Source organism: Sminthopsis crassicaudata, chromosome 6, assembly GCF_048593235.1.
Source record: "Sminthopsis crassicaudata isolate SCR6 chromosome 6, ASM4859323v1, whole genome shotgun sequence".
Lineage (NCBI taxonomy): Eukaryota > Metazoa > Chordata > Mammalia > Dasyuromorphia > Dasyuridae > Sminthopsis > Sminthopsis crassicaudata.
In genome coordinates, this window is record NC_133622.1 from 245646832 (window position 1) to 245658979 (window position 12148).

General features: G+C 45.0%; 1 protein-coding gene and 5 non-coding genes across 6 annotated transcripts; 3 read left to right on the top strand and 3 right to left on the bottom strand.

Moving 5' to 3' along the window:
* The first annotated feature begins 2066 nt into the window (after positions 1-2066).
* Positions 2067-3014, top strand: LOC141547567 (olfactory receptor 4D11-like). Its single transcript, XM_074275953.1, has one exon. It carries the CDS (start codon positions 2067-2069, stop codon positions 3012-3014), a length of 948 nt encoding a protein of 315 aa, XP_074132054.1.
* Positions 3015-7970: 4956 nt separating this feature from the next.
* TRNAV-UAC (transfer RNA valine (anticodon UAC)) lies at positions 7971-8043 on the bottom strand. Its single transcript has one exon. It is a non-coding gene; the product is annotated as a tRNA-Val (tRNA).
* A 494-nt stretch (positions 8044-8537) lies between these two features.
* On the top strand, positions 8538-8625 carry TRNAR-UCU (transfer RNA arginine (anticodon UCU)). Its single transcript is given in 2 exon segments — positions 8538-8574; positions 8590-8625. It is a non-coding gene; the product is annotated as a tRNA-Arg (tRNA).
* A 1404-nt stretch (positions 8626-10029) lies between these two features.
* On the top strand, positions 10030-10112 carry TRNAL-UAA (transfer RNA leucine (anticodon UAA)). Its single transcript has one exon. It is a non-coding gene; the product is annotated as a tRNA-Leu (tRNA).
* An 860-nt stretch (positions 10113-10972) lies between these two features.
* Positions 10973-11045, bottom strand: TRNAV-UAC (transfer RNA valine (anticodon UAC)). The gene has a single exon. It is a non-coding gene; the product is annotated as a tRNA-Val (tRNA).
* A 488-nt stretch (positions 11046-11533) lies between these two features.
* Positions 11534-11606, bottom strand: TRNAF-GAA (transfer RNA phenylalanine (anticodon GAA)). The gene has a single exon. It is a non-coding gene; the product is annotated as a tRNA-Phe (tRNA).
* Positions 11607-12148: the final 542 nt, after the last annotated feature.

Sequence of the window (12148 nt, forward strand, 5' to 3'; positions counted from 1 at the left end):
ATGGGGTCATGAATCAGTTTAAGAGCCCTGGTCCAGAGAAAGAACAAAATAGGATCCAATTGACAGCCTCAAGGACACCCATGATCAGTGGCCAATACCCAGACAAAGATCTAGCAAAGGAGAATGAGAAGCATCAGTCAAGTAGGAGGAGAATCAGAAGAGAGCAGCATCATAAAAGCCACTAACAAGAAGTGATTGGCAGTATCCAGGGATACAGAGAAGTTAAGAAAAATAGGAAATATAAAAGCCATTCGATTTGGCAATAAAGAGATTATTGGTAAGTTTGAAAAGAGTCGAGTGATAAGTTGGAAGCCAGACCTTAGAGAAGATAACATGAGGAAAACAAGTGAAGAACCTTCTTGTAAACTGTCTTTTCAACATGTTTAGCCAAAAAAGGAGGGGGAAAAATACAGGATGACATAGAGCAGAGATGGCTGGAGCAATTCTGAGAATGGGAGAAACATGTATATAATAACTGTACTGGGAGTTCTTTTTATGTTTACATGCATTAGGGAAGTAGCCAGTGCAGGGAGAGAGAGAAAATAAGTGAAAGTGGGGATGATATTGTTGGGGGAGTTGTCCACTGATCCAACCATTCTGGAGAACAATTTAGAACTATGCCCAAAAGACTAGAGTGCATGCCCTTTGATCCAGCAGGGTCTCTACAGGGTCTGTATCCCAAAGAGATCAGAGAAAAAGAGAAAAATCCCCACATGTGCAAATATATGTAGCAACCCTTTTTATAGTGGCAAGGAAATGGATTACCATCAGTTGGGGAAGGGCTGAATAAGTTGTGGTATAAAATAATATTGAATGTTATTGAACATTATTGTTCTATAAGAAATGACGAGCAAGATGATTTCAGAAAAGCCTGGAAAGACGGGCATGAACTGATGCTAAGTGAAATGAGTAGAACCAGGACAATTTCGTACACAGCAACAACAAGATTATTTGATGATCAATTGTGATGGATTTGGTTCTTTTCAACAATGAGGTGATTCAACACCATTCCAATAGACTTTTGATGGAAAGAGCCATCATTATTAAGAGAGAGAGGACTATAGGGGCAGCAAGGTGGCGCAGTGGATAGAGCAGCAGCCCTGAATTCAGGAGGACCCCAGTCCAAATCTGACCTCAGACACTTAACACTTCCTAGCTGTGTGACCCTGGGCAAGTCACTTAACCCCAGCCTCAGGGAAAAAAAAAAGAGAAAGAGAGAGAGAGAGAGAAAGAGAGAGAGAGAGAGAGAGAGGACGGACCATGGAGACAGAATGTGGATCACAGCATACATATTACTTTTTTTCCTTTTTTATCTGATTTTTTGATAGAGCATAATATATGTGGAAATATGTTTAGAAGAATTACACATATTTTACCTATATTGGATTACTTACGGTCTAAGGTCCAGGGGATGAGGGGAAGGGAGAAAGAAAAATTTGGAACCTTCAGGGGTGAAGGTTGAAAGCTGTCTTTTGGTATTTTGAAAATAAGAGTTGGGATGTTAGAATTGATAATTTGTGGGATAAATTATGATGCAATGGAATTATTTGTGCATATGAAATGGTTTGCCTTGGCAAGGAGAAGAACCACTTCACTACATGAGGTAGAAATTAAGAAGACTTCTCTGAGTGATGTGAGATAAGGAAGAGGAAAGAAGCAAGAACTCTTTGGGAGTGTCACCATTTTTAAAAATGAAACATGGGGCAAGGTTCTCAATTGAGAAGGTAGAAAAAAGAAGAATTATGAGAAATCTGAGAAGATCTTAAAAGGTTTGGAAAATGGTGTGGTCAGTAGGACAGTGAATCAATCCATTAGGGAGTTTTAAAAAAGGATTGTTTCATTATCCAAGAATGCATGATTTAGATTGTGTCATATAAATAGATAGTGGGTCCAGCTACTTCTGTTTTATGATTTAGTTTAGCTTCATCCAGCCTTATATGAGTAGATGTGAAATCAGCAGATGATGAGTGTGATTAAAGAAGGGGGATATCTGAGTGAATGTGTATATTGCTTATTATTTAATTCTTTTTTTCCCAAGGTGGCCAAGGAAGAGGAAACATGAGCTGATGGAACTGGAGAATCGCACCAGGATAAAGGAATTTGTTTTTGTGGGGCTCACCCAGTCTCCAAAGTTGAGCATCATCTTATTTCTTTCATTATTCCTAGTATACATAATAACTCTACTGGGAAATCTCCTTATCATGCTCACTGTGACCTTCGAGAGTCGCCTCCACACACCTATGTACTTCCTGCTCCGAAATCTATCCATTTTGGATATCTGTTTCTCCTCCATCACTGCTCCAAGGGTTTTGTTAGATCTTTTAGCTCAAAGAAAAACCATCTCTTTCAATGGCTGCTTTACGCAAATGTTTTTCTTCCACTTCATTGGTGGGGTGGATATTTTTACTCTATCTGTAATGGCTTTGGATCGTTATTTGGCCATCTCAAAGCCCCTTCACTATGTGACCCTCATGAGTAAAGGAAGGTGTCTTGGACTCATAGTGGCCTCCTGGGTGGGGGGCTTCATACACTCCATTGTACAGATCTGTCTGTTGCTCCCACTCCCCTTCTCTGGGCCCAATATCATTGACAGTTTCTACTGTGATGTCCCCCAAGTCCTCAAACTTGCCTGCATTGATACTTTTGCTCTGGAAGTTCTAATGATCTCCAACAATGGTCTCCTCGCCACACTTTGGTTCTTTCTACTCACTGTGTCCTACACAGTCATCATGGTGATGTTGAGGTCTCATACAGGGGAGGGCAGGAGGAAAGCCATCTCCACCTGCTCGTCCCACATCATGGTGGTCACCCTGCACTTTGTGCCCTGTATCTATGTATATGCAAGGCCTTTCACTGCCCTTCCCTCTGATCGAGTCATCTCTGTCACCTTCACTGTCATCTCCCCTCTCTTGAATCCCCTGATTTACACACTGAGAAACCAGGAGATGAAGTCAGCCATGAGAAGATTACACAGAAGACTTGTACCTTCTGCAAAGGAATTGGCTCTGAGCTAACAGGGAAATGGGAAAGACTGACTTGAACTTTATGCTCATTATTTGCATGGGACAGATACTCCAGGAAGTAATCTTGCTAATATCTGCCTCCTGTATATAATGATGGGAGTTATCCTAAGTAACCAGTGAAGGCAAAGAGTTTAGATTATTGCAAACACAAAAAAAGCAAGGTACATAATAAGATGCACAGACACTAGACCTGCCTCCATTCAAAAAATATCTGTATTAAAGATTCCACATTAAAAATGGAAAAGCCAATGGGAACAAGAACCTACTAATAGCTATCTGTGTGACCTAAGGCAAATGATGTAACCTCTGTGCATGTTATGACCGTAGGGATTGGAGGGAATATTCTAAGGTCCCTTCCAACTTCAACATTCTTTGGTTTCAAGTCCCTTCAGGCTCTAACATACTACATAAATAATAATTTCTTTCATTTATATAATGGGGACTTAAGCAGAAGAGCCCTTGATTTGTATAAGAGGCTGACAATCACCTTGAAGTCAGCCAATCAGAGAAGGGACCAACCAAGAAGTTCCTTGTGTCTCTCCAATGGGAAGGAATGGAGGGAATTGTCTACTTTCCCAGAAAGTTTCTTTTTCAACTAAAGACCCAAGCTCTATGATTTTATTACTGATGTAGCAAGGCACTTGACCTCAATTGGTCTCAATTCCTCATTATAATGGAAAGGAATTAGACAAGATGTCCTTCGAGGTCTCATCTATTTCCAAGTTAAGATGCCTATGATCCTATATGCTGCGTTCTGGGTTTCCCTCCACCTCTTATGTTCTATAGGTCTTTTGGCTACTGGATTGAATATTCTATGTTCTAGAATTCAGTAGTCTGTGTTCTCTTCCAATTCTAATGTTCCACATTTCAAGATTTGTCTGCATTCACCCAGAACCATAGGGTCACAGATTTAGAGATAAAAGAAACCTTAGAAGTGATTAACTCACTTCTGAAATGAGGAGCCTGAAGCCCAGAAAGTTAAAGTTGACTTGGTCAAATCAGGATTAGACCCCAGCATCTCTGTCTGATTCCAACTTTAAAGTTCTAGATGCATGAGCACTAGTCTAAGGGTGCTCCTAGACTAATATTCTACATTCAAAGATTCACTTTTAAACTCTAATGTTCTGTTTTCTAGGTTCTCTTTCATTTCCACTATTCTTTGATTCTGTCATTTTGATCCTTGTTCCATTAGCATTTCACTGGATATAATTCTCCACTTGGTTACATGACAAAATCTCTCTCAGCCTATGTAATAATGGGAACCCAGCCCACTGTATCTAAACAGGAGACAGAAAATCCAAAAAGAGGGGTGTCAAATAATACAAGATAATTACCAAGGCACAGGAAGTGAGAACTAATGGACTGGGGAGGGATGTGTAAGAAAATTTTCAATAGAAAAAATGGCCCAGATTGCAAAAAGTAGGGTGATGTGGTACACTAAATGATGTGCTTTGGGAGGCCACTGCGAAGTCCTCTCCACTCCGTAAATATTTCTCTTAACATTCTCTATTTTCATATTATTAATAAACTGTTAAGTGTTGAAAAGGATTTTACATGGCATTTACTCCAGTGCCCTTCATTTTATACATATAGGGATTAAGGCCTAGAAGGGATGAGTCAATTGTCAAATGTCACCCAGCTTGGAAGGAGAAGGCCTGGGATTGGCCTCCCTGCCCTCCAATTTTAAGCTCAGTGCTTCTACCATAGCATTTCGAAAGCATAAAGTCTGCCAGACAATCAACCGGAACCTGGGTGGACACCCATCAGTTGGAGAATGGCCAAATAAATTATGGTATATGAATGTGATAGAATATTATTATCCTATAATATAATGTCTATATGCTATATATATTCTATTCTATAGTCTATAATAATTTCTATAAAAAACAATCAGCAGGATGATTTTAGAAAGGTCTGGAGAGACTTATATGAACTGATCCTAAGTGAAATAAGTGGAATCAGGAGATTATGGTTCACAGCAACAACAAGATTATTCAATGAACAATTCTGATGGACATGGCGCTCTTCAACAATGAGATGATTCAAACCAGCTCCGATTATTGAGTAATGAAGAGTGGGAACTGAATGTGGATCCCAACATAGCATTTTCACTCTTTTTGTTGTTATATTTTATTTTCTTTCTCATTTTTTTCTTTTTGATTTTGTTTTTCTTATTCAGCAAGTAATGTATAAATATGGATTTAACATATATTTTAACATGTTTAATATATATTGAATTGTTTGCCATCTGGGGCAGGGAAGAAGAGGAAAATTCGGAACATAAGTTCTGCAAGGGTCAATGTTGAAAAATTATCCAGGCATATGTTTTGAAAATAAAAAGCCCTAATAAAAAATAAATAAATAGAATCTGCCAAAATAAGCTAGGTTATCTTTCGTTCTCCCTTCCCCTTCTCTTCCCTTTGGCCCTTTTGTTTTTCTCCCCAACTCTGACTCAGGTCTTCATGTGTCACCCATAGAGAACTGTCAGAATCCTGAGTCCTGGCTAGAACAGGACTTCTGAGCCTATAGTTTCCTAGGGGAACCTTTCAGGAAAGTACAGGACTCTAGAACATGACATGAGCATCCTTCAGTTCTTTAACAAAGTTACTCAACTGCACAGTAAGAGCAGTAGCCAGGAGCATTTCCCACGGTGCTAGGGCGCGCCTCCACAGGAAAGGAAAAGCTTGGTCACCAACCCAAAGCGCAGCCCTGACTGGGCCGGTCAATCAGGGTCTTTTCTGGGTCCTCACCCGCTCGGCTGATACGGACTGGCTCCAATACTGGACTTTCCTAAGTGGGCTCTGCCCTCCAGCCCCAGACGATGCCAGGCTTTTGCTGGTCACTGGAAGACCTGCCCCTTAGACCATAATTCCATGACTGAATAGTGTAGAAAAGAGGCGCTGGTTCCCTGGCTTGGAACACTGGCAGGCGCAGCTCAGATGTTTCAAGACCCAAAAACTGTCAATGTTTCACTATAATTGTCTAGTGTTGTCGGAACAAGGCTGGGGTGCAAGTGTTACCTCCGATGTCACTATCTAGGCAATTCTGTTACAATTTCCTTTTCTTCTTTTCTCATCTGTAAAATGAGCAGGATGAGCTCTGCACTCTACCTCACCGAAGGAGAGTTCTGTAAACCTCCAAGTGCTCTAGAAAGACACATTGTTAATTCGGTTCCAGCACAGCCCCGCCCTCCCGGACTTGTGGGGAACTTTCTGCTAAGAATGCAGTCTTTGGCTGCCTCTGATGGTTCTGGAACCATCCAGAGAGAACCATCCATGCGGTTCCTCCATCAGACTCATCCCCAGATTAATGGTCCCCAGTCTTCTGGCAGCAGTTGGTGCCCTCTGCTAGCTGTTAGACCCCCTGCTTCCTGGAAACCGGAGTCCCGGTAAAACTGAGAGAAAAGGACACTGCAGGAATGGAGTGAGCGCTGAGCGATGGCGTACCTCTTGGTGACGTCTTGCCGGAGTCTCACCGCTCACGGCAGCCTGGAATCACTAACGGGGGCACGTCTGACGGCTGCTGGCGGAAACTGAAGATGGCGGCATTCTAAAGTCTGCGGGTGCTCCTCCGAACCCCTCCGTAGATATTCTCTGGCTCAATGGTCCAAGAGAATGTCTGTTCCAGGATGTCAGAGCACTGATGGGGGTGAGATCTCTGTGGGTCCAGAACAGCGGTCCTCAAACTGTTTAAATAGGGCCGGCTCCCTGTCCCTCAGACTGTGGGAGGCCGGACACAGTAAAAACAGCAGCTCCCACCCTGCGTCCGCCCCTCGGCCCATGCCAGAACCCGGCGGGCGCATCTGGCCCTCGGACCTTGGTTCCAGAATCCCTGGTCTGGAAGCTTTCTCTTCCTTAAGACTCAGCTCAGACACCAAATTCCTCCTGGAAGCCGCCCCCTGCCCTGTGTGCGCCCTTCTTCCTGCCTCAGTCCTTTCCTGGTCTATGTTCACTTTAGATGTATGGTGTGTGTGCAGTGCGGATGGCACAGTTACCACGACATGGGCTATGTGGTACATACCGTCTACATGCATGTGTATGTAAGCATAAATACATACAAAATGTAGCCATCTATCACCTACACATGCCCGTGTGTTCTCTACGACATTGTTGTCATCTCTATTAGAATGCCGGCTCTTTACAAGAGGGGATTGTTTATTTTTCTTTCTGACACTAAGTGGATGCTTCCTAAATGTTTTTTGTTTGTTTGTTTGTTTTTTGGCTGAGGCAATTGGGATTAAGTCACTTGTTCCAGTCACACAGTTAAGTGTTTGAGGTCAAACTTGAACTCAGGTCTTGCTGATTTCAGGGCTGGTGCTCTCTCCACTGCGCCACCTAGCGGCCATGCTTATGAACTTCTTGATCTCGAGAAACCTCCACCCATAGTTTCAGCCCGGGACCCCTCAGGCCAGTCTCCTGGACCTCTCCCTTAAAGCCTCCAGATGACTTCAGCCTCCCCTGCGTCTGCCCGACTCCCTCTCGGAAGCCTCCGAGTACGTCCCTGTGTCCGAGGCAAAGGCGCTGACAAAGGGCGAGGTTCTGATCCCCAGACAGCATCCTCTGAGGCTTCTGGGAACTCCGGCCGCCTCCGCAGCCCCCGGGGGTGCTCAGCCGTGGGCCACCTCCAGCAATGTGAGGAGAGCTTAGTGCACAAAGACGCTGCCGGAAGGGGAGCATCCGTTAGCCGTGGGCCACGCCTCCCACCCCAGTCCCACTTCGCGGGTGAAGAAAGTGGAGGATGAGTTCATCCGGGGCCATGACAGTTGTGGAGCTTAGCGAGCGCTGTTCAATGCTTCCCACTTAAAGAATAGCATCCTTCAAACGGTGTAAAGTTACAAAAGGTTTTCTTCCTGATCCGTGGGTGAAGGAAACAGACTGATATGATTCGGATTTTGCTTCTTTCCAAGTGAAAATTTTTCTAAAATCACGGGCAAAAGCTATGTCTTCTTGGTTCCACTGGGGCTCGAACCCAGGACCTTCTGCGTGTAAAGCAGACGTGATAACCGCTACACTATGGAACCGTTGAGTCCTCTATTTCTTAAGGGCCTTTAAGAGAATAGTCATTTCTTCCCATTGCTTTTTTTTGTTTGTTTTCTTTTTTTCCCCATCCCCCCATCTTTTCCCCTCACCTTCCTTAAATTGACAGCGGATCATTGTTTTTTAATATACAAGGCAAAGTCCCGTTGGCCCTCCTCTGTCAGTAAATCCGGGTCCCCCCCAACCCCCTCCTCCTGCCCCGCGCTGCGCACCAGCCCTGCCTGGGAGAGGTGGGGGCCACCGCTCAGACAAGCACAGCCCCGCCGGCCTCCCCGCGGCCAAAGAGCCCGTCCCTCCAAAGACGCGCGCACTTATCGCGAGGGGTCGCAGCCGGGCTTTCCACGTATAACGAAGGAGCTGGAGAGATGATCTCCAAAATCATCCGAGTGTAAACTCCAGGATCGTTTTTTATACTTTGGAACTTAAGCTTGCTTTTGTCTGCAGATGAGGCGATTAAGAGAACGCCTGTCAAGCGAGTGGCTCTGTGGCGCAATGGATAGCGCATTGGACTTCTAGTAGAGCTTGAAGGAATTCAAAGGTTGTGGGTTCGAGTCCCACCAGAGTCGTAATTTTAGAAATCAAAAGCCAAAGGCGACAGGGAGCTTATTTCCTGTCATTCCTAAAGAAAATATCAACCTAAAGATCTCCACCGGGTTATAATACCCACGTGACCTCTCCGAGAAGCGAGACAAAAGTCGTCCACAGCTTTAAAAACCAGGGAGATTATGCGTATCGTGGGACTGTTTCCTACCATTCCCCCAAAAAAAATGCCCACTTATGCACACAACCTCTTGGAGAGCTTTGGAAAACACTGGCATTATGGAACCATTTCCAACTATTCCCAAGAAAATACAAAGAAGTCCACCATGTTTAAATATCCACCATGACCTTTCTAAAAGTTGGGGCAGCCATTTGGGGTCAACAGCTTGCGTATCTCCTGGTACCAAAAGGGAAAAGCGGAGGGGGAGTTTTGTGAAAGTCTGGGAGCCCCCGGAGGGCCGGAGCTGTCCATGGCCAGCTCTCAATCCTGGGTTCCCCGCTCTTGGAAGATGCTTAACAAATGCTTCTTAATGGGTGTCCCCACCCCGGGTCTCCATCAAGTCCATAAGCATGGTCCGACGCTCACTACGTGATACGTTCCATGCTAAGCATTGAGGAGATATATTTAAAAAAAAAAAAAAAAAAAAAAAGCCCCCACCGCTCCCCCCCCCCAAAGAAATAATACACAGTCGCTTCCCCTCAAAGAGTTTGCGTTCTAATGGTAGATCGCATGGAATTCCAGCAAGTCCGAATCAGGAGAATTTGGGCTTCCTCTCAGAGGTTTCTTGCAGAAATTGGGACTTCAGGTGAGACTGGGAAAGAAGCTGGAAAAGGAGGAGAGAGCATTGGAATGAGTCTATGGCAGCCAGGGGAGATCGCCGGAGTTAAGGATGTACGAGGGGCTGGTTCCAGGAAGAGCGAGAGCCATGGCCCTGGATCTGGGGTACGGGAGACAGAGGGAGGTAAAGATGAAGAAGGGAAAAAAAAACCAGCTCGGGAAGGGTTTTTGGCCCGCTCCCTTGCCCTCCTCCCCATTACTACGGATTTACGTAGTCTAGGAGTCTCGTATTCACATAGCTGCAGGCTCCCCGGATAGAACGTAAACTCCTGGGAGACTGGGCTCCTTGCAGGATGCTCAGAGCCTGGTGGAGAATCCTGGGCACATTTAAGCAGGCGCCTAGTAAATAGTTATTCAGGACAGTGTCCGGGGCCAAAGGTCACCTCAGCTCCCGCCCAGTGTCCTTCTGGGCCTGAAGGACAGGAAGAGTGTTTCAGGTTGGGACAGACGGCCCCACTCGGAACTTGTCTTTCTCCCCTTCGAGGCTGGGTCTCGTTGCCCTCTTCGGTGCGCGCCACCAACTTGGTCACCGGGAGAGTAACTGGGAAGAGAAGACCTCATCTGAGGAGGGGGGAAATAGTCACCATCGCCAACCAGAATGGCCGAGTGGTTAAGGCGTTGGACTTAAGATCCAATGGACATGTGTCCGCGTGGGTTCGAACCCCACTTCTGGTAGGAGGCTAACATTTTTGAGCCGAAAGGAATTCATTCTCTAGTCACCATCTACAAGAGGAGGGGGAAAAAAAAAAAAAAGCTGGAAACTGAATTCCTCGGAAAGTCCTCTTCCCAGGAGAACATCGCCGTCCCTCCCTCTCACCGTGGAGGGGAGAAGTACAGGAGAGGGCCCCCCAAAGGCCTTGCCATACTACGCTACTGATCGCTTCTTCCGCTCCAAGGCAGCACTAGCAATAAAATGACCACCTCATTCATTACACAGGGCTTCCTCAATATTACTTGCAACATCTCAACGGATTCAACGTTCAGCACAAAACCTGCACATAGTAGGCGCTTATTGACTTGAGGAGAACTAGAACTCGCAATCAAGAATAAAGAACCCAGATGGGCTCAACCCTAAAACCCCAGATTTGAAAGGAGCGCTGCTCTCCCACGTTAACAGACATGTCTCATGAAATCGTCTCTACTTAAAAAAACAAAGCTCCAGAAACAGTCAAAGTTCTTACTGAGCAGGAAGTCCCGCAGAGCAAATTCTTTCAAACGCGCGCGACGCGCGAACTGGGTGATTACAGTAGAGACAGAATGTGAGTTTCGTGTAGTGAGTTTTTCGGGTGGCTCAATCGGTAAGGTTTGAGGCTCCTCAACAAGAGGTTTATGGTTCGAATCCTATGCACCTCTGAGAACGTGGTTTTGGGAAAGGAAGGCATATTTTTTTAAAGCTGCTGCATAAGGTGACCTCAGCTTGGAGCCCGGACCTACAAGTCTTCCAAAACTCTGGGCCCCTAACCCCGATGAGCCTGCGCTCCAACCCCCCTTTTCTCCCCGCCTCCAATCAAAAAGTCACAATAAAGACTAACTCCTGGTTCCACTGGGGCTCGAACCCAGGACCTTCTGCGTGTAAAGCAGACGTGATAACCACTACACTATGGAACCCGAGATGGGAACTAGGGCTTCGCCTCAAGCCTTTAAGTATGGAGTGCAGATTCTCACCTCCAGGTCCATATTCTCTATTGTGTTATTAATAAATTAATTAATCTCATTAATTAATTAATTCGGTGGTCCGAGTAAGTGGCAGCTAGTAATAAATTAATTAATCAAATACATAAATAAATACATTCGGTGGCCCGAGTAAGTGGCAGCTGGCTCTAGGAAACGGAAGGTCGGCTCCGCGATCGCGTCGGGCCTGAGTCCTGAGCATTCACAGCGCCCTGGTTACACCGGACTCTCCTCTGAACCTCTCAGTACTCGCTGACAGGCGCCCGGGGAGGGGAGAAACCTCCCAGGAAAGCGGATGCAGGGAAAAAGAGAAGAGTATCTTTATTGTCATGACCTCTTCAATTGAAATCGAACATTTTCCTCAATCAAGAGTGAGGGAAGGAAAAAAAAAAACCACACACACACACAAAAAAAAAAAAAGCTTCTGCCGAAACCCGGGATCGAACCAGGGACCTTTAGATCTTCAGTCTAACGCTCTCCCAACTGAGCTATTTCGGCGCACGGAAGCGCCTTTCAACTTAGTTAGCCCCCAAGGCCGAGCTGATTTTTTTCAAGTGCTTCCCAGCGTGCTTTCTATTTATAACTAAAGGAAGTCAGAAAAAGATACCTTTAATCATCATGTATTCCCAAGAGCAAACTGGGGGCACCCCAGGGGTTCATCCAAGGAGGCAACGAAGCCCAACAAATCCGAAGGAAGGGTGGATGGATGAGGATTTGAAATCATTCATTCATTCATTCATTCATTCATTCATTGCTTGGTTTAACTTGAAGCTTTAAATAAATCCATGATCATGTGAAAAAGTGGTAGCTTGAAAAGCAAAATAATAATAATAATAATAATTACAAGTTGACACCTATAAAAGATAAGTCAGTGTCTCAGATACGGGTCACCCTTGTCCTCTTTTTTTCACATCTAAAGGATTTGTGTCCATTTCAGAGCCTTGTGCCTGTCATTCAAGTAAGCTTCCCAGTACAAGGCAGTCCCATTTTTCCAAGTTCATTTCCTGTCACAGTTTTCCATTTACTATACACTGGAGACA

Bases quoted from the DNA above. Each gene is read 5' to 3' on its own strand.
- LOC141547567 (XM_074275953.1), top strand. From the start codon at position 2,067: ATGGAACTGGAGAATCGCACCAGGATAAAGGAATTTGTTTTTGTGGGG.